Source organism: Octopus sinensis, linkage group LG19 (assembly GCF_006345805.1).
Source record: "Octopus sinensis linkage group LG19, ASM634580v1, whole genome shotgun sequence".
NCBI lineage: Eukaryota > Metazoa > Mollusca > Cephalopoda > Octopoda > Octopodidae > Octopus > Octopus sinensis.
Genome location: NC_043015.1, coordinates 51,102,328 through 51,123,931, shown reverse-complemented (window position 1 = coordinate 51,123,931; position 21,604 = coordinate 51,102,328). Strand labels below are relative to the sequence as shown.

The 21,604-nt window shown below is 38.3% G+C and overlaps 1 protein-coding gene and 1 long non-coding RNA gene across 2 annotated transcripts in view; one reads left to right on the top strand and one right to left on the bottom strand.

Moving 5' to 3' along the window:
* LOC118767105 overlaps positions 1 to 230 on the top strand; it is a 15,132-nt gene extending 14,902 nt beyond the window's left edge. The window contains exon 3 of the long non-coding RNA XR_005003000.1: positions 219 to 230. This is a non-coding gene — a long non-coding RNA (uncharacterized LOC118767105). The remainder of the gene's footprint in view (positions 1 to 218) is intronic.
* LOC115222227 (intraflagellar transport protein 80 homolog) overlaps positions 1 to 21,604 on the bottom strand; it is a 522,946-nt gene that overhangs the window by 358,160 nt on the left and 143,182 nt on the right. Inside the window, exons 9-11 of the mRNA XM_029792388.2 lie at positions 19,758 to 19,931; positions 16,965 to 17,039; positions 7,913 to 8,076 (exon numbers count right to left, since the gene is read on the bottom strand). Of these exons, the coding sequence (XP_029648248.1) occupies positions 7,913 to 8,076; positions 16,965 to 17,039; positions 19,758 to 19,931 (413 nt within the window). The remainder of the gene's footprint in view (positions 1 to 7,912; positions 8,077 to 16,964; positions 17,040 to 19,757; positions 19,932 to 21,604) is intronic.

Here is a 21,604-nt window from a genome sequence, read left to right as displayed (position 1 = left end):
GGCTGGCAACGGCCACAATCAGTTGGTTTTTACGTGCCACCGGTACGTAACATCTGGCCACCTAACTCCCCAGACTGTAACCCTCTTGATTATTATGTGTGGGGCACAGTTGAGTGAAAGATCAACAAAACTCCTTGTAACACCAAAGATGAATTGAAGGCATAGATTATGGCAGCATTCACCAACTTAAACAAGGAGACTGTCCAGAAGAGTTGCAGGAGATTCGGAAGTCTTCTGGAGGCTGTGGTTGAAGCCAATAGTGTATTTATTGAACAAATTTACTCTTTAGTATTTCAAGACATTTTTATGCAATTTTGGTAAATATATCTATAAAAATGAGATGTCAGTGTTGTTTGAATTTTTGTGTAATTTAGACAACAGTATATTCACTGCACCCTGTATATACATATATCATCATCATCCATCATTTAAAATCCGGGTTTTGTCCTCGTTAACGGGGGTGGCCAGATCTACCTCAATGCCATAGCAACCACCCTCATACCATCTCACCATCTTGCCCAGTTTTCCTCCTCCACCTGTCCCGTCCATATTTTCTTCAATCTACCTCACTTTTGCTGTCCATTTACCTCAAACTCTAACACCTTCTTCAGAACATGCCCCTCATCCCTCCTCAAAACATGCCCTTTACCACCACATCCATTCACCCTTGCAAACCGTTCCACTGATTCCTCCAACCCAGCAAGTCCTCAGTCCTCCTCTTATCAAACAGCCTCACGCCACACGTAACAGATGCTCAGGAACTATAAACACTGAAAATGTGCAGAGAACAACTTCCGCCAATTTCCAGGGAGAAAAATTAGAAGCAGTTGATACCTTCCGTTACCTGGGTGACCAAGTCACTAGCAGGGGAGAGTTGCGCTGAAAGTGTAGCTGCTAGAATAAGAATAGCCTTTGACAAAGTTCAGAGAGCTCTTACCTCTGCTGGTGACAAAGGGCCTCTCACTCAGAGTAAAAAGTAGACTGTATGAGGCATGTGTACAAACAACCATGCTACATGGCAGTGAAACATGGGCCGTGACTGCTGAGGACATGTGTAAGCTCACAAGGAATGGAGCCAGTATGCTACACTGGATGTGTAATGTCAGTGTGCATACTAGACAGAGTGTAAGTACCTTGAGAGAAAAGTTGGACCTAAGAAGCATCAGGTGTGATGTGCTAGAGAGATGACTGCGCTGGTATGGTCATGTGGCAAGAATGGATGAGGATAGCTGTGTGAAAAAGTGCCACACCCTATCAGTTGAGGGAACCTGTGGAAGAGGTAGACCCAGGAAGACATGGGATGAGGTGATGAAGCACGACCTTTGAACATTGGTGTGCAGAATTGTTAGCACACTAGGCAAAATGCTAAGCCGTATTTCACCTGTCGTTAAGTTCTGAGTTCAAATTCTGCTGAGGTCGACTTTGCATTTTATCCTTTAGGGGTCGATAAATTAAGTACCAGTAAAGCACTGGGATCAATGTAATTGACTACACCCCTCCCCCAAAATTTCAGGCCCTGAGCCTACAGTAGAAAGATTATATTACTTTATATGTTCTGAAACTCATTTGAGACTGTCCCCCAGTTTTATAATACAAGCTTCCTGTTTTAAAACTGAAGTGATCTTAATTAAAATCTACCATTAAAGCTTTTGTCTTAACCCATTAACTACTAAATGTTTTTATTCATATTTTTTTTTGCTTTGCCAGGTCTCTTAAGAGTTTAAATAATATAAGGTATTTAAATTTTCAGATCTTTTCCCTTTCAACGGCAGATCGAGAAATTAATTTTCTGTAACTAAACACTTTCAAACTTCGGACACTGGTAGAATGTGTCATATTAAACATCTTTTACACTTAGTGTTGTTGAGAACAGTTTGTATTTTCAAAGTTATTTTGTGTTAAAGTGGTCATATTTCGGTAATTTTAACCAATCAATGACGTGTATTCAGCTGAATAAAATCACTGCCCTTGTTTGTCAACAACTATCGTTGGCATATTTTCCGTTTGTCACTGTTATTTATGACATTGTTCATGCGTTTGTACTGGTTTTAGCTTTAGGGTTCAAAGGAAACGATCCAAATTTTCTTCACGTAAATTATTTTGGAAATTATAATAAATTTTTCAAAAAGTCCCAAATGGGAATTGGTGAAAAACAGCATATTTATCATTTTCCATTCAATTGCAATAATAAACATTTTAGCTTTTTTTAAAATCTATAGTATAAAATGCGAATGTGTATGAAATATCAATCAATGATATAGATGGGAAATAGAAAAAAAAAGTCTTCAAAACAGTCGATATCTTTGTAGCTCAAAACTTGCGATTTATGCCATAAAATGTCCTTTAGAATTAGCCAGAGCTAATAATGACACACTTTTAACTACTAAATATTGTTAAACACACCTCTGCAAATACAATTCACATAAGCAATTCACTTTAAACAACCAGCAGTAAGACTGTTTTTAACAGATCCCCAAATGGGGCTCATGGCAAGCAATGGGTTAATTTATGTTCCAGTCACCAGCTTAATAACAGCAAAATTATTTTACAAAATTCTCCGTTAATTTCAGAATTAAATGAAACAAAGACAGCGTATTTTAATGGAAATATGGCAACAAAACAGTTAATGCTCTTAGAAAGTTTGCGATTAACCAATAGAACTACACGCATATCCTGTTTAGTTCAAGTAAGAACAAGACCGCATAAATTCCTTTCTAGTGCGCCTAAAACAAACAAAAGCCCAGCGTAATCTCACAAGTTAACATCTTACCCATCACAAAACCACCCCTCATGGGAGCTCACTTAGCATCACAGAATATTTTTCCTCTTACAATTTTCAAACTCCTAACGACCAGTTCCTTAGAAATTTCATTGAGTACAGCAGGACTGATTTATGAATCTGATTAAAGTTTATCCAAAAGATTGTTTGATTTAAACCCAACGGAAGTAACAGCTATCAATCAAATCCACAGAAAACCCCTCCTCTTGGCACTCGGTAACCCTAAACATATACAGCTTCAGGTAATCAGTTATTTCCTGCACCTAGAATCACATGACTTAAGATTAAGTCTTTGCAGTTTCCAACATAAATTTTGCCAGTTTATCTGTGAGCCACTCCAGACATATGACAGTTTAGAAACCGTGCATACATACATACATACATACTCATTCACACACACTTGTAAATATATATATATATATATATACACACACACACACACACACACAATATATATATATTAAACACAGGAACACATATTCACATATACATATATGTGTGTGTGTATACACATATACACATGTATGTAGATGTATATATATATACAAACACACACATTTATATATGTATATGTGCATACACATACACACATAGATACACAAACACTCACATATATATGTAGGTATATATACATGTATATATGTGTGTGTATGTGTGCGTGCATATATATATGTGAGTATATGTATATACATGTGTGTGTGCATATACATATGAGAGTGTATGTATGTATGTGTATATGTGTGTGTGTATATATATATATATATATATATATATATATATATATATATATTACTAGTAAGTAAGAAAGCAAGCGAGCTCCTAACTCTGAAAACCCTTATCAAAACTACACTAAATTACAAAAACCCAACCACTTACTAAAGAAAACAAAATTCAAGGAAACAAAACACACAAGTCGTTAAAATAATTAATTAGATTCTAGGCATTCATTTTTACCGGTGTGGTATAAATATCACTGATAAGAATTTATCAAATGAGAATAAACAGTAAACACCAAATTATCTTTCTCCTTTCAATAGAACCATAGAAAGTAAAAACAACAATTAGAAGTGAATTAAGATATCTAATGAAAGTACATTTAACGAATTACTGTAAATTGTATTTGGTTTTCAATGGTGGTAGTTTTCTATTTTTTGAATGGAATTCATGACACTAGAAATCTATCGCAAATTTTTCTTATATTTGTTGATGACATCAAAGATATCTTTGAATTTATCCCACACATCCGGAGTCAATGACATCTCATCATATTTAGTTTTGTTTTATGTTTGTTTGTTTGCTTTGTTTGTTTGTTTTTCCAAAGTAGATAGCCGTGTCACTGTCGATGGTGAAAATGAAAACATCTTAACAATTTATACAAACATTACGTCTCAACTCCCACCTTAATATCTGATTTAACCCTTTGGTATTCAAACTAGTCACATCCGGCCAAAATATTCTACCTGTTTTATGTTCATACCAGCCTGATCCAACCTGTCACACCTGACCTACAATGCCATGCCAGAAATAAACAATAACATCATTGAAATCATGAAGCTATAAGATAAAGAACGATTAATTCATAGCAATGAGAATAAATAGGGCTTCCATTTGACAGGGTGATCTGAATGCTAAAGGTTTAAAGACAAAAATTACAGCAACACAACAGCAGTACGGAACAGCTACTCATCTTATACACATACATACTAACATATATATTTGTTGGTTCATAGACAGGCCAAAGTACCCCTCTAAAACAGACATACATACCATGATATTAACCTGTATTATTTTCACATAACAGCCATAGTCCACCATCATCATCATCTATTTCGTTACTACCCACAAGGGGCTAAACACAGAGAGGACAAACAAGGAAAGACACATGGATTAAGTCGATTATATCGACCCCAGTGCGTAACTGGTACTTATTTTATCGACTACGAAAGGATGAAAGGCAAAGTCGACCTTGGCGGAATTTGAATTCAGAACGTAGCAGCAGATGAAACACCGCTAAGTATTTCGCCCGGCGTGCTAACATTTCTGCCAGCTTGCCGCCTTCACCATCGTCATCATCACCATCACTTAACATTCGTTTTCCATGCTGGCATGGGTTGGACAGTCCTGACAGGAGCTGATCAGCTGCAGAGCTGTCAAGGCCCCATGTCTATTTTGGCATAGTTTTTACAGCTCGATGCCCATAAACCTGCAAGATTAGGAATGCTCAGCAGAGGACATGCTTGTATGCAAGGACAACCACACTTTTACTTAATTTCGACATGTCTTCTCAAGCACAGCAAACCACCAGGAGTCCCCTATTCTATATTTTGTATTAGACTTACAATTACATCTTCCCACATTATGAGATGCATATGGCAGCAACCACCATCATCATCGTTTTCCATTGTTTAACAACCACCTTTCATGTTAGCATGGGTGGGATGGTTTCACAAGAGCTGGCCAGACAGAATCCTGCACCAGACGTCTGTGACTGTTTTGGTAAGGTTTTTACAGCTGGATGCCCTTCCTAACACCAACTACCCCGTAGAGTGGACTTGATGCTTTTAACGTGGCACAAGCACAAGTGAGGTGAATGGTGCTTTTTATGTGGCACATGCACAGGTGAAGTGAGCAGCAGTGCTTTTTACGTGGCACAAGTACAGGTGAGGTTAGTAGTGCTTTTCACATGGCACAAGCACAGGCGAGGTCAGTTTTGGCAAGGTTTTCACAGTTGGATGCCCTTCTGTAAAAACCTTGCCAAAACTGACCTCGCCTATGCTTGTGCCATGTAAAAAGCACTATTTAATACTGACATAAATGGTTGACTAAAGGGTGCAGCAGTTCTGCCAATGGTATGCACATATGTACCATGTATCATGCTATATATATCATATCTACATATATACTGTGATATTCATTTTCCTTGCATTACAGATGAGTCATGGCACCCACGTAAAATTCATGTATCCTACATAGGAGTGTACAATCATGTTTATCATATTTGCATACAATCAGACATGGAAGGACATATGCTGCAGAAATTATCTCATGAGAAAAATTCTTATAAGCACTATGTGTGGTAAACACCTCATTGGGTAATGAATGACAAAACTGGACCATAGGATATGCATTTCTACGTCATTGTGTGTCATCAGCTATTGATACTGAGCTGTCATTCATAGCCACTTGGAACTTGTTGATGTTATAACAGATCGGCAAATGGTACATTTATTATCACTCTATTTTACTTCTGGGGCAATTTATTGCATCTAGCTTGAAGTATACTGTGTTTTTAGACACAGCTGTCTTTAAAGGGGCCTACCTCAGATAAATACTGCAGCTTCACAGCATTTAACAATGCACACACATTAAGTGTGTCATATTGATGTCTATATCTGGTTCTCAGCCATCTATTTTTTTAACTATGGACCCCTTTGGTTGGTATTTTATTCTGGTGGACCCCCAGAGTCATTCAATGTTTAATAACTAGTTTCATAGATACTTATTTCAAAAGTTCCTCTTTTGTTTTTAACACTTTTGTTTGCATACATTAGCAATAGCGCTGTCTGAGAGAACAGGTTTCAATGACTGGAAATGTGGTGAACTACATAGAGTATTAGAGAAAGAAACCTAGCTGTCTTTTGCAAAGAGCACCATCCAAGCATGATCATTGCCAGAGCAGCTAACTGGCTTCTGGCTAGTGGCATGTAAAAAGCACCATCCGAGTGTGATCGTTACCAGCGTCACCTTACTGGCACTTGTGCCAGTAGCACATGAAAAACATTCAAGCAAGGTCATCACCATTTGAGCGTGGCTGTTGCCAGTACTGTCTAACTGACCTTCGTGCCATTGGCGCGTAAAAGCACCCATTACACTCTCGGAGTGGTTGGCATTAGGAAGGGCATCCAGCTGTAGAAACTCTGCCAGATCAAGATTGGAGCCTAGTGCAGCCGTCTTGTTCACCAGTCCTCAGTCAAATCGTCCAACCCATGCTAGCATAGAAAGCAGACGTTAAACGATGATGATGATCATGATGACATCTGAAGCAAAATTAAAACCCTTAAAATACTAATGAGGATCTTCAATTTACTACTTTGCTTGCACGAACACCCCAAAATATTACACAGAATCCCCAGAAGTCATATAGATCCAACTGTGAACCACTGGTCGGCATTATTTGTCCATCAGTAATAGGGAACATATATCAGATTATCTCAGGAAATGTCAATAATGCTATCATTGATACCTTAACTTTGGACACAGAAAGTCAAACAACTGATCCTATTATACTGCTTTCGAATTTTGGCACAAGGCCAGCAAATTTGAGGGAGTGGGTAAGTTGATTACATTGACCCAAGTGTTCAAATGGTACTTATTTTATTGACCCTGAAAGGATGAAAGACAAAGTTAACTTAAGCAGAATTTGAAACCAAACCTAAAGGCACGTAATGCCACTAAGCATTTTGTCCAATTTACTAACAATCCAGCCACCTCACTGCCTTAATTGACCCTCTGATATTAAACCTTTCATTACTGTATTTCTTTTGAGATGTTCTGTGTTTCTTTCGATTAATTTTAAATATAACAAAGAATTTAGTAAAATAACTTGGTTATCATTAAGCTAGTGATAGGATTATAAATTGTAACTAAGGTTTGGTGGAAGATTTTTATTCAAAACTTAAGAAAACAAGACATTTGTACTACAGAACCAGAGCTGGTTTCAGCCAGGTTGGTATTGAAAAGGTTAAGAATTGTTTCTCTATTATATATTTTAACCGTTCTGTTACCGTATTTCTGTTGAGATGCTCTGTATTTCTTTCAATTAATTTTAAATATAACCAAGAATTTAGTAAAATAACCTGCTTATCATTAAGCTAGTGTTTGGAACATAAATTGTGACTAAGGTTTGGTGGAAGATTTTAATTCAAAACTTATGGTAATAAGACATTTGTACAACAGAACCAGAGGCAGTTTTAGCCGGGTTGGTATCAAGAGGGTTAAGAGGCAGGATGAATCAATAGTCACCCATTTAACTAACTTTATAGTTGAAACAACAAACCAATTATTAAAACAAAATGTTTTGTTCTGTTTTTTCTTTTGTTTTTTTTAAACAAACAAATGAGAATTGATCCTTACCTTTTTCATCATTCTTTGATCGGACAGCGAGTGTGTCATTACTAAGTGATACAGTGACTTGGGTCAATAACTCCGATTTGAGTCCAGGAAATTTTATGGGACTTAGTACTCTCCCGTCATAAGAAAGTATGCTTAGATTAGCACCATCAGCTAACAAGAAATACCTGCAAGAGAAAATTTTATTTGAGAATATCATCGCCACCACCACCATCATCACCATCATCATTTAACATCTATGTTCTATGTTGACATGGACTTGACAGTTGGAGAGGATATGATGGGCCCAAGGATGCTCAAGTGTTTGTTTGACATGGTTGCTATGTCCCAAGGTGCCAGAAAATGGGACAGAACCTAGAACCATGTGGTTGGAAAGCAAACTTCTTACCACACAGCTATGTATTTTTGTTATATATATATACATACAGCACACACACACACATATGTATATATATATATATAAAGGCGGTAAGCTAGCAGGATTGTTAGCACACTGGGTGAAATGCTTAGCAGTATTTCATCTGTCTTTACGTTCTGAGCTCAAATTCCGCCAAGGTCGACTTTGCCTTTCATCCTTTTGGGGTCGATAAATATGTACCAGTTGCATACTAGGGTTGATCTAATCAATTGGTCCCCTCCTCAAAAATTTCGGGCCTTGTGCCTAGAGCACAAAAAAATATATATATATATATACCATAGAAACATCTGGAAAAGCATACACACATGCATACACATACATTCACAGACACACACACACACACACACACACACATAGACACACGTTGCTGCATCCCATTTTAGAAAGCAGGGGAGAAAAACCATATTTGTGCCTTGACTGCAAAAAAGTTAAAGCTAATTCATAATACCACCTTTCATAGCTTGAGACTGGTCTGTAAACCACTGCATGTAAAACAGCATGTAGCATAAACCAGTGTGTGTATATGTGTGTGTATATGTATATATATAAACCAATGTATGATTAATACTGTACGTCATTCATTGATTTTCATTGTTTTTGTTAAGGTGTTTTTTATCAAAGCTTTCAGTTTCTCTTTGCTGAGATATCCATTAGATAAATAAGCAAAGCAAGAATTGGGCTAAACCTAACACAACTTAGATATTCCATTGTAGATGGAATAGAAATTTTCACAGAGGGATAAAGTAGACAAGGCAGGCTTTCATGTGTTGTGGTCTCATAGCAGGAATACTGAACACTGAAATGATTTTAGATGTGCAGTAAGAAGCTTGCTTTCCTGACTACATGGTTCTGGGTTCAGTCCCACTGCACAGCACCTTGGGCAAGTGTCTTCTACATTAGTCTCAGGCTAACCAAAGCCTTGTGAGTGGATGTGGTAGATGGAAACTGAAGGAAGATCATCGTGTGTGTGTGTGTCCAACCACCAATTGACTACCGGCGTTGGTGTGTTTATGTCACCATAACTTTACAGTTCAGCAAAAGAGACCGATAGAATAAGTACTAGGCTTTTAAAAATAAAAACAAGTACTGGGGTCAGTTCAAGCAACTAAAAATTCTTCAAGATGGTGCCCCAGTATGGCCACAGTCTAATGATTGAAATAAGTAAAAGACAGAGAAAGAAAAGAGCACAAATCTTTCTAGCATTAGCATTGCATTACTCTTGAGAAAAAAAACAATAAAAGATGAACCCTTCTTACCCTTGTGCACCCTTCATTACATTTATCTCTGTCCTCATCATTGTCCCTATCTCTGTCCCCATTCCTCATTCCATTCCTGTTCCCATGTCTATCCCCATTCTGTCCTCTTCTCTGTCCCCAACTCTGTCCCCAACTCCAACCCCAACTCTGACCCCAACTCTGTCCCAATTTCTGTCCACAACTCTGTCCCCAACTCTGACCCCATCTCTGTCCTCATGTCTGTTCCCATTGTCCTCATCTCTGTCCACAACTCTGTCCCCATATCTGTCCCTATCTCTGTCTCCAACTCTGGCCTCATCGCTGTCCCCATCTGTTACTCCTTACACAATCTTGCAACCTTACCAGCCCACCCTTCTCAATCAGTTATTCTTATTCTCTCTTATAGCCACCCAGTGGAAAGCATATGGCTTAGTGGTTAGGGTATGCGGCTCATGACCATAAGGTCACAAGTTCAATTCCTGGTGATGCATTGTCCCTTCAAGCAAGAAACTTATTTATTGTTGCTCCAGTCAACTCATCTGATAAAAATTATTAGTACCTCTATTTCAAAGGGTCAACCTTGTCGCTCTCTGCATCATGCTGAATCTCCTTGAAAACTACATTAAGGGTATGCCTGTCTGTGGAGTGCTCATCACTGTGACCAACAGAGTGCCAGTTTTATAGTTAGCCCCTTGTACCTTGAGAGTAGAGACTCTGACACCTTGTTACCACTATCTTTTTTTTTCAAACTGGTGTAGGCATGTTGTCTCCTCTACAGCAAAACACTGCTACCTTCCCTTCTATCTATACTTTGGCCTCTTGACACATGGCATAAAGTCTCCTGCTTCAACAAGACACCTCCACTCAGTCAAGAAGTTTTGTGAGTTTACAGGCTGACCACTCAAGTGCTGGTATCAGGAAGGAAGCACCCAGTACCCTCTGTAAGTGACTGGCATCATGATTGGCAGTCACTCTCTCTCTCTCTCTCTCTCTTGCTTTCTGTCTTTCTCTCTCTTTCTTTTTCCTTCACACTCACTCTCTCTATCACATACACACTATCTATCTATCTGCCTATCTATCAATCTATTTATTTATCTATATATCAATTTATCTTTCTATCTGTCTATCAATCTATTTATCTATCTATATATCTATCTATCTATCTGTATCACATTCTCTCTCTCTCTCTCTCTGATTCTATCTATCTATATCACTCTCTCTCTCTCTGTCTATTTATCTATCTGTCTGCCTATCTATCTATCCATTTCTGTCTTCTAGTTATCTATCTAAATAGGTACCTCTTCTCTCTCTCTCTCTCTCTTTCCATCTCTCAATCTACCTATTATCTATCTATCTATCTATATAGCTGTCACTCTCTCTTTTTCTCTGTCTTTCCATCTATCTATCTATCTACCTATCTGTCTGTCAGTCTAACTACCTATCTATCTATCTAGTTGCCAATCTATTTTTCCGTCTGTCTCTCTATGTGACTACCTTTCTCTCTATTCCTCTCTCTCTCTCTCTCTCTCTCTCTCTCTCTCTCTCTCACAAAGAGTACACAGAACCACAGAACCAAACATCTCTCAGACACAACATAAATACTAAGGAACTATTATATAGCTCCAAGCTACCTTATTAATTCCATGTACACAACAAGATCTCCATTAATCCACTCCCACCACCACCACCACCTAACGAATGCCACTCACGTCATTTCCTTATTTAGTCAAAATAAAGCAAAGGTCAATTAGTTCAGTTTTTTTGGGGTTTTTTTGTTGGTTAGATTTTTTTTTCTCTCTTTTCCACCAAATATTTCCCCCATTGGCACAATAACTGACTCTGCTTCTCTGACGAAAACAGAAGGAGATATTTTTCTACCAAGAAAGTTATTTTGGAAAATAGAAACTGCAATCAGAGACCTGGGAGACGGCTGCCACCACCACCACCATCAACATCACCATCCTCATCACCATCATCACTACCACCATCGTCATCCCTGCCACCGCTACCACCATCATCATCATTCACCACCACTACTACCATTATCATCACCACCACCACCATCATCGCCACCACCACCACCACCATCATCATCATTATCACTGTCCCCATCATTATCATTATCATTACTGCCACCATCACAATCATCATCATAATCGTCACCATTACCATCACCACTGCCACCATCACCACCACCAACATCATGACCATCATCATCATCATTATTACCAATGTTGCCACCATCATTATTGCTCTCATCACTACCATCAACATCATCATAGTCACTATTGCCACTACAGCCACCAGCATCATCACCACCATTACAGCAACCACCACCACCACCACCTTTGATCTAATCAGTGTTATTACCATCATTATCATCATCATCATCATAGTCAGCAGCAGTTTCATATTTATATTTCCATACAAACAAGAGTCAGACAGATCTGGAAGGCAGCCTCCTCCTTCGCACCTCAACCCTGAATTAAATAATGGGTTTTCAAAGTGAGTAGAAGACTTCACTACATTCTACACTGAGTTCAAATCTCACCTGCCTGGAAAAGCCAACAGGAAACCACTCCAGTATTTGTCCAAAGTCATGTTAGTCGAAGTTCCAGTAATTTACTTAATGGTAACAGGGTAAGGTATGGGGCCCTTCTAGCTCATATAGAGTGTGCTGCAGAAGGTCCACATGCTCAGGACCTGTCCAAGGGCAGACAACCATTAGACTAGTAGACTTCAGCCACACCCTTGGTCTCTTTATCAGCATCCACAAGCCAGAGTCCCTGTTGATGGATAACTTAGGCTCTTCTTCCAACTGGTTTCAAAGCCCCTAGACAAGGTGACAAGTATTGCCCCTTCCTCATAGAAACTAAAGGGAATTAGTTGCATGGAAAAGTGGGCATTAAATGATGATGATGATGATGATGACGATGATGATGACAATGATGATGATGATGACAATGATGATGATAATGGTGAGGATGGCTCATGTCAGTTTTGTTTATTGTTTAAGGCAGGTATCTCTGGTGGAAAAAAGTTATTTTTTCTTTTTTTCCGAGTGCTTGGAGTCTTTCTCTCCAGTGTATTGTACTGTTCCACAGCGGAACAGTATAAAAAAAACGAGATCAGAATAATTTTGATTGTTCCAATACTCGCATCCAGAGAAGAGTTCCTCTACAACCTGCCCTGGGGAAGTGAGGGAGACAAGGTTGAACAAGAGACAGATTGTGGGGAGACGAAGGAGCAAGGACAGACAGAGTGCAAGGGGGGGGGAGACGAAGGAGCAGAGACAGACAGACACACAGACAGACAGAGAAACCAAGAGAGGAAAAGAGAATGATGACAAAGAGAGGTATCTGTGAAGCCTCATGATTGTGTCTGTTACGATTAATGATGAATATTTGCCAAAGACTAGCTTTTAATTTCAATATGGGGATCCTTAGAGAAACCATTTCATGAGGTAAATTGAAAGAATGTAGTTGAATCTTCCAACAATGGCACAGGAGTGGCTGTGTGGTAAGTAGCTTGCTTACCAGCCACATGGTTCTGGGTTCAGTCCCACTGCATGGCACCTTGGGCAAAAAGTGTCTTCTACTAAAGCCTCGGGCCAACCAAAACCTTGTAAGTGGATTTGGTAGACGGAAACTGAAAGAAGCCTGTCATATATATATATATATATATTATATATATATATATATATATATATATATATTTTAGCAAAACTGTCCGACGAATGGGAAAGTGAAACTCTGAGTAACAGCTTTTGTTATATTTCTGCTACTTTTAAATAAATTATATTATATATATATATATATATATATATATGTATGTATATGCTTGTGTGTCTGAGTTTGTCCTCCTCCCCCCTAACATCGCTTGACAACCAATGCTTATGTATTTACATCCCTGTAACTTAGCGGTTCAGCAAAAGAGTCCACTAGAATAAGTATTAGGCTTACAAAGAATAAGTCGATTTGCTCAACTAAAGGCGGTGCTCCAGCATGGTCGCAGTCAAATGACTGAAACAAATAAAAGAATAAAAGAATAAAATGTAACATAGAAATTAATATTATTAAATAATACCAATTTCAACCAGTGGTCAGCATCCGTAAAAAAAACGTCCGAGGACTGCGAATTATATTTGAATATAAATAAGAGGAAAGACCACCAAGTGGATCCCTTGTATGCTAAAAATAGACGTCAAACCATCCTACCATGAAATATGTGTTCTCAAATTAGCAAGACACTAGATGTTTACGAGCTAGACAAATGAAAAGAAATAAACGGCATTTAATTAACTATGTTTATTTCTTTTCATTTGTCTAACTCATAAACATCTAGCACCTTGCTAATTTGACATCTATTTTTAGCATACGAGGGACCCAATTAGTAGTCTCTTCTCTTATTTATATTTAAATATAATATAGAATTAATTAGTGTAAAGTAAAAAAAATCACCATCAGATCCAAGAACCAGCAGTTTTAGGCGCAATATCAATACAACGGGTTACTATGAAAGTTAGAGAAGCAGTACAGGAATGGTTGTGTGGTTAAGAAGTTTGCTTCCTAACCACAAGGTTTTGGGTTCAGTCCCACTGCACGGCACTTGAGAAAGCATTTTCTTACTACCAGACCAGACAGACCAAAGACTTGCGAATTTGGCAGACAGAAAAAAATCACTTCTACTCATAATTTGCCATGTAAAACTTACATTAAGCATCAATCTAATTTATTCATGGTGAATTTCCTTCATCTTTCCACTTTCTGCATCCATCTTCCTCTCATCTTTTGCTCATTATTTTCTTTTGGTCTTTTGTTCTGGTTTGTAACTTGTATAAGCCATGTGCTAAGAGTCTGAAGACTGCTTCGAGACACTAGGTATATTATCAAAACCTGCCTAGAAAACATCTCAATATATGAAATGATTAATAGCTCAGAGCTATATATTGTGTACATTAAACAATATATATATATAGACCCCCCTTGGTCACGAACGACCATGGGATTGCCCCTAGAAAGTTACCTTCCGAGGCACAAGTCCGGGCAAGGTTGTTTATGGAAGACCAGCAGTCACCCATGCATACCAGCTTCCTCTTTCCACACCACCAGTGTTATCCAAGGAAAAGGCAAAGGCCGATACAGCTTGGCACCAGTGACGTCGCAACTCATTTCTACAGCTGAGTGAACTGGAGTGATGTGAAATAAAGTGCCTTGCTCAAGAGCACAACACACAGTCTGGTCCAGGAATCAAACTCACAACCTCACAGTCGTAAGTTCAATGCTCTAACCACGAAGCCATGCGCCTAAACATATATATATATATAGTTATACAGGGTGGGCCAAAATTAGTGCCCCAGCTTGAGTTTTTAAAAATCCAATGATTTCATAGGTGCTGATTGAGGAAGTTTCTTACACATTTGTCATACTGAGGTGGTGCTCCATCTTTCACAAAGACTTTTGAATGACAGCATCAAAAATCTGGCCAGATGACCGATCACCATTCAGGTAACGACCACCATTCATCATTTCTCGATGAATATGGAATGCACAAATTTCTGAGAGAAGATGAATTGATGTGCTTTTCCCAAACCTATTCGGGGTCATCTTCTGAATAATAGAAGCAGTTATGCTGGTTGATGTGACCAGAAACATGATGTGACCGGAACCGTCAGAGGAAATGAGTTGATAAAAAAATTCTGGAATCTCTGGCTTCTGCCAGCATTCTCTCAGAAATTTCAACACATCGAATAATCAATGACAATAAACCTTGCTTGTGAAGACCTATTGAGGCACGTGAAATTAAAATCAAAACTTCTGGTGATAGTGGTGGTGGTGGTTGTGGTGATGATGATGATGATGATGATGATGGTGGTGGTGATGGTAGTGGTGGTTGTGGCGGTGATGATGATGGTGGTGGTGGTGGTGGTGGTGATGATGGCGGTGTTGATGTTGATGGTGGTGGTTGTGGTGGTGATGATGATGGTGATGATGATGGTGGTGGTGATGGTGTTGATGTTGATGGTGGTGGTTGTGGTGGTGATGATGATGGTGGTGGTGGTGGTGGTGGTGATGGTGGTGGTGTTGATGTTGATGGTGGTAGTTGTAGTGGTGATGATGAGGGTGGTGGTGGTGGTGGTGGTGGTGTTGAAGTTGATGGTGGTGGTGGTGGTGGTGATGATGATGGTGGTACTGATAATGATGGCAATGATGATGCTGATGATGCTGATGATGACAATGAAGATAATACTAAAGATGACAATTATGATAGTAAAAATATCGATGATGATGAAGAAGAAGACAACGATGATGAAAATCAAACAAAAAAAGGCAGATTATAAGACAATTTTATTATAATTTCTAAGTTAAGAATAACCGCTATCTCGTTATTTATTTTATTCTATTTTATTTAATCTTAATTATTTTATTGCTGTTCATTGGACAGTAATTTAACAACTGAATGATTATGCTAAGATTATTAATTGCTCGCTAACGACAATGATTAATCCTTTTTTATCTTAAGCAGATGAGAGTAAGCTGTAAAATATTTTGTCAAACAAGGAAGTTTCACACAGGTCTTTGTGTGGTTTGAACCTGTGATGTTACACTTGATAAATCTTCCACCTTCGCTTGTGTGGCAGCAGCACTTATTAATAAAATGCCAAGTACCTCCCGACGGAACATATCTAGCTGCATCAATTTCAATTAACATCTCACCAATCAAATATTAGGCTAGACAACAATAACGATGAAGATGACAACGACGGTGATGATGATGGGAAGAGTAGAAGAAGAATGTGAAGAAGAAGAAGAAGAAGAAGAAGGTGAAGAAGAAGAAGAAGGTGAAGAAGAAGAATGTGAAGGAGGAGAAGAAGAATGTGAAGAAGAAGAAGAGGAAGAAGAAGAAGAATATGAAGAAGAAGAAGAAGAAGATGAAGAAGGTGAAGAAGAAGAAGGTGAAGAAGAAGAAGAAGGAGAAGAAGAAGAAGGAGAAGAAGAAGGTGAAGAAGAAGGTGAAGAAGAAGAATAAGGTGAAGAAAAAGAAGAAGAAGGTGAAGAAGAAGAAGAAGAATGAAGAAAATGAAGAAGAAGAAGAAGAAAATGAAGAAGAAGAAGGTGAAGAAGAAGAAGAAGAAGAAGAAGGTGAAGAAGGAGAAGAAGAAGAAGAAGAAGAAGAGGTGAAGAAGAAGGTGAAGAAGAAGAAGGTGAAGAAGAAGAAGGTGAAGAAGGTGAAGAAGAAGAAGAAGAAGAAGAAGAAGAAGAAGAAGAAGAAATTAAAGGAGAAGAGCAGCCACAACAACAAGAGTGAGAAATACAAAGTACAAAAAGCCAAAAACAGAAGAGAAATTTTAAAGATAGAAATGAAAGAAAGAAAAAATGGTAAAACAAAATTTAAAAATTACTTCTCTGCTTGGACAATCAGTGATACGCAACCATCTTTTAGATCAAATATTATTGGTGTGTTCCAGTTCTTGGTACTGAGAAGTAAACACAGAACAGAGAAAGAGAGAAAGAGAGAGAGAGGGTAAGAATTACATACGCATCTTGTTTGGTAAAATGTCAGAGGCGAATTTCACTCTCAATAATTCAAAGGTAACAGAATAATTAAATTCTCTATTAGCAGGGAAAGAAGAAAAAAAAAGAAGAAAAAAAAAAAAGAAAAATTGAAGGAAAAAGAAAAAAAACAAAAACAAGAAGGAAAAAAAAAAAAAAACTATACCGAAAACGAAATAAACTATAAATTAAAATCACAAAGTTAATGAAATCACGTTGATAACATTGATGGAGAACAAAACTACCCTCCTCCCCCCACCCCACCTCACCCCCAACCTGCCAAATACAAAAAAAAACAAAGAAAAAAAACTAAAAATATATATATTAATTGTATTGCATTAAAATTTCTAAAATTGTTTATATGTAAGATAGAAACATAAATTAAAGGCATATACGTTTGGAATATTAATTAATATAAACTAATTAAACACAGAGACATTTTTTTTTTGCTTTTTGTTTTGTTTTGTTTTTTTTTTTTTTGTTTTTTATTATTATTATTATTTCTCATCATTTAATATGCTATAATTAGCTGTTACCTCAAACCAACTGAAGATAAAACGCTGGCCTCCTCGATAAACACACAAGCAAGCAAGACAATGAGTTCAGAGAAGGAGGAGAAGAACGTGAAGAAAGTCATAATAATAATAATAATAATAATAATAATAGGGAGAGTAGACAAACAAGAGGAAGAAGAAAAAGGTGAAAAAGAAGAAGAGACAGAAGTGAATAAATAAATATATAAATAAATAAATAAACAAGGAAAGAAACTAAATGATTTCACAAAAGAATATTCTTTTGATTAATGATTTTCTAAAAATAATTAGTTTATAAATATAATATATAATGTAATAAAATATAATAACGACTAATGATAATTTGGTTTTGATCCATTCATTTCAAACTACAAACAGAATTGAAAGACAAAAAGAAAACAGAAAAAAGAAACGAAAAACAATCAAAGAAACGGTATATTCTAAGAAATTAAATCAGGAAACAGTAAATCCATTTTCAAAAGTTTCATACAAGAATGTTAGAATGTGTTCAAAGTGAAAAGTAGCACCGATATTTGTAGTCAGGTGTTGCTATTTTCCAAAGTCAATTTTGATTCAAGAACACAAGAGAGAAGACCAGCACCAGTCACACTGTCTAAGCCTACCTGGCACCTTTGCTGTACTCAAGAGGGCCCATACTTCACAGCGGAGGTGTGTTAAGGGCCACCCCTGGTGAAGAGGATTGGCCTGCTAGAGTCCTGTGCCAGTGCCGTGTAAAAAGGTGCTTGAGTAGTGCCACTGAAAAAAACATCATGCTGACGCTGTAAAGTGGTTCGCATTAGGAAGGGCACCCAGTCATAGAAACGCTGCTGAATCAGATAGTGTGTGTGAGTGTGTGTGAAAGCTGGGGGAGAGAAAGAGAGAGAGGGCAGGAAGGCGATGGCCTCAAACTCGAGACTGGGCCAAATGCTTGCCACAGAATGGATACTACTAAAAGGATTCAAAGGTCTCGTGGCGATGTTAAACCAAGCAAAGAATTAAGTCAGCCATTTTAGTATCACAACAAGTACATAGTCTGACCAATAAGTATCTGGACAGTTGCCATAGTAACAAAGCTAAAGCATGCAGAGTGAAGCTGCTTAGCACAGACTGACAGCGAACTCTGTTCTGCATGTGCACTAAGTTTTAACATTCTAGCTTACTTTCACTGTTTACAGCAATACTTGGAAGGAAGGTGTGTAGCGTGTGATCATCACATTAACCATAAGAGAAAACTGAGCAAAGAATCAACATCAAATTTTGCCAAAAGTTTGGTGATACCTGCTCAGAAGCCGACGCAAAGTTTTCAAAATGTTTTCATCATTCTCAACACAATCAAGGAGATCTTGTGCACCTGAAACCCGAGTGTCTTTTTGGTCAGTGGAAAGCAGTTTTGGCACAAACTTGGTAGTCATGTGTCTCATACCCAAATCTTCAGTGATAATGGACTGAACTGAACTGTAACTAATCTGCCACATCCTCTGATAACCCACGGATGGTGATTCAACAATTTCCCCTCACAGCTGCACACACATCTGCAATGCTTTTCTCAGTTCTACTGGTTGCAGGTCTCCTAGAACGTTCGTCAATATTGACATTTTTTCAACCATCTTACAAACGTCTGAACCACTCTTACACTTGTGTGTAGCTCATACACTCCTCTCCATACACTTTCTGCAACTTTGCTTAGGCCTCTGAACAAATATCACCATGGCAACTTTCTCTATCATAGTCAATGTGACACTCACACGCTACACACCTTCCTTCCGAGCACTGCTGTAAACAGCAGAAGTGAGCTAGAAAGTTAAAACTTAGTGCATATGCATAGCAGAGTTGAGATCAATCTTTGCCATGCAGCTTCACTCTCCATGTTTTAGCTTCGTTACTATGGCAACAGTCCAGATACTTATTGATCAGACTTCATATGCCACAGCAGAAATTGAAATCAGAACTTACAGACCTGAAACGAATACCACAAAGCAGCCATTCCAACACTCTAACAACTGTATCCTTGTATGATGGACACCGGTCAGCTAAACCAGCTCAATGAAGAAGTGTCAAGAAAAAAACAAGAGCTAGACCAAATGAAATAACAAAAGCACATGTCCTTACCTGTAAATATGGCCCTGGGAGGCAGTGGCAACTACAAGATATCCAAATGAGAAAGAGATCTTAATGATGCGATCTCTGAAATCTAGTTTCTCTTTAACATCATCTAACACATTATGGACGTCGATTTGGTTGCTACTGACCACAGTGATGACAAAATTCTTCCATTCTAGTCTCCTGTAACAGAAAAAAGAAAAGGAAAAAAAATGAGGGGTGTTATCAGTTGTTAAAAAGAACCCGGGCAGGTGCTGCATCAAAAGCAGCCGGTACACTCTGTAAAGTGGTTGGCATTATAAATAGGGCATCCGGCTGTAGAAACCATGCCAAAATGAACAGCTGGAACCTGGTGCAGCCCTCCTTCCAACTTGCCAGCTCCTGTCAAACCGTCCAACCCATGCCAGTATGGAAAATGGACACTAAAGGATGATGATGATAATGATGATGATGATGATGATGATGATGTAGCACAAATCACCACTGCAGCAAAAAGCCAATGATGTAGCCCCTGTGTGGTTGACCAAGTCTGCTAGAAATAACAACCAAATATCCTTCAAATTATGGCCAAATATCTTGAAATGCGTGGAAGACATTGAATAATGCCATTCTAGCCCAGATACGCAATAACCAAGAATTGTATTTTCAATTCGCTTCCATTTTATTATTTTCTAAGATTAACCTTCCATGTTCAACAGTTTATACACAGCTTGTTTCCTTCCAATATTTTTTATTCTAAGGTGGTGAGTTGGCAGGAACGTTAGCACACCAGGTGAAATGCTTAGCGATATTTTGTCTGTCTTTACGTTCTAAGTTCAAATTCTGCCAAGGTTGACTTTGCCTTTCATCTTTTCGGGTTCGATAAATTAAGTACCAGTTGCTTACTGAGGTTGATCTAATCAACTGGCCCCCTCCCCCAAAATTTCAGGCCTTGTGCCTAGAGTAGAAAAGAATATTCTTTTATTCTTTTACTTGTTTCAGTCATTTGACTGTAGCCATGCTGGAGCACCGCCTTTAGTCGACCAAATCAACCCCAGGACTTATTCTTTGTAAGCCTAGTACTTATTCTATCAGTCTCTTTTGCCAAACCACTAAGTTACAGGGATGTAAACACACTAACATCAGTTGTCAAGCAATGTTGGGGAGACAAACACAGACATACAAACACACACATATATACATATATAAATATATACATACGACAGGCTTCTTTCAGTTTCCATCTACCAAATCCACTCACAAGGCTTTGGTTGGCCAGAGGCTATAGTAGAAGACACTTGTCCAAGGTGCTATGCAGTAGGACTGAACCCGGGTCACTTAGGATGCCTCTGTTGATAAGTAAGGGTCTCCATTCTTGAAACTAAAACTACAGTATATGAAACATGTAATCATTAGTGCTGATTTCAATTAATCCTGAAGCATTGACTTTCAATGTCGAAGTTATTGGAGGAGTGGCTGTGTGGTAAGTAGCTTGCTTACCAACCACATGGTCCCGGGTTCAGTCCTACTGCATAGCACCTTGGGCAAGTGTCTTCTACTATAGCCTCAGGTCAACTAAAGCCTTGTGAGTGGATATGGTAGATGGAAACTGAAAGAAACCCGCCATATATATGTATATATATATTGATATATATACACATGTGTGTATATCTTTGTGAGTCTGTGTTGGTTCCCCCAACATCGCTTGACAATCGATGCTGGTGTGTTTACGTCCTCGCTAACTTAGCAGTTCGAGAAAAGAGACCGATAGAATAAGTACTAGGCTTACAAAGAATAAGTCCCGGGGTCGATTCGGTCGACAAAAGGCAGTGCTCCAGCATGGCTACAGTCACATGACTGAAACAAGTAAAAGAGTA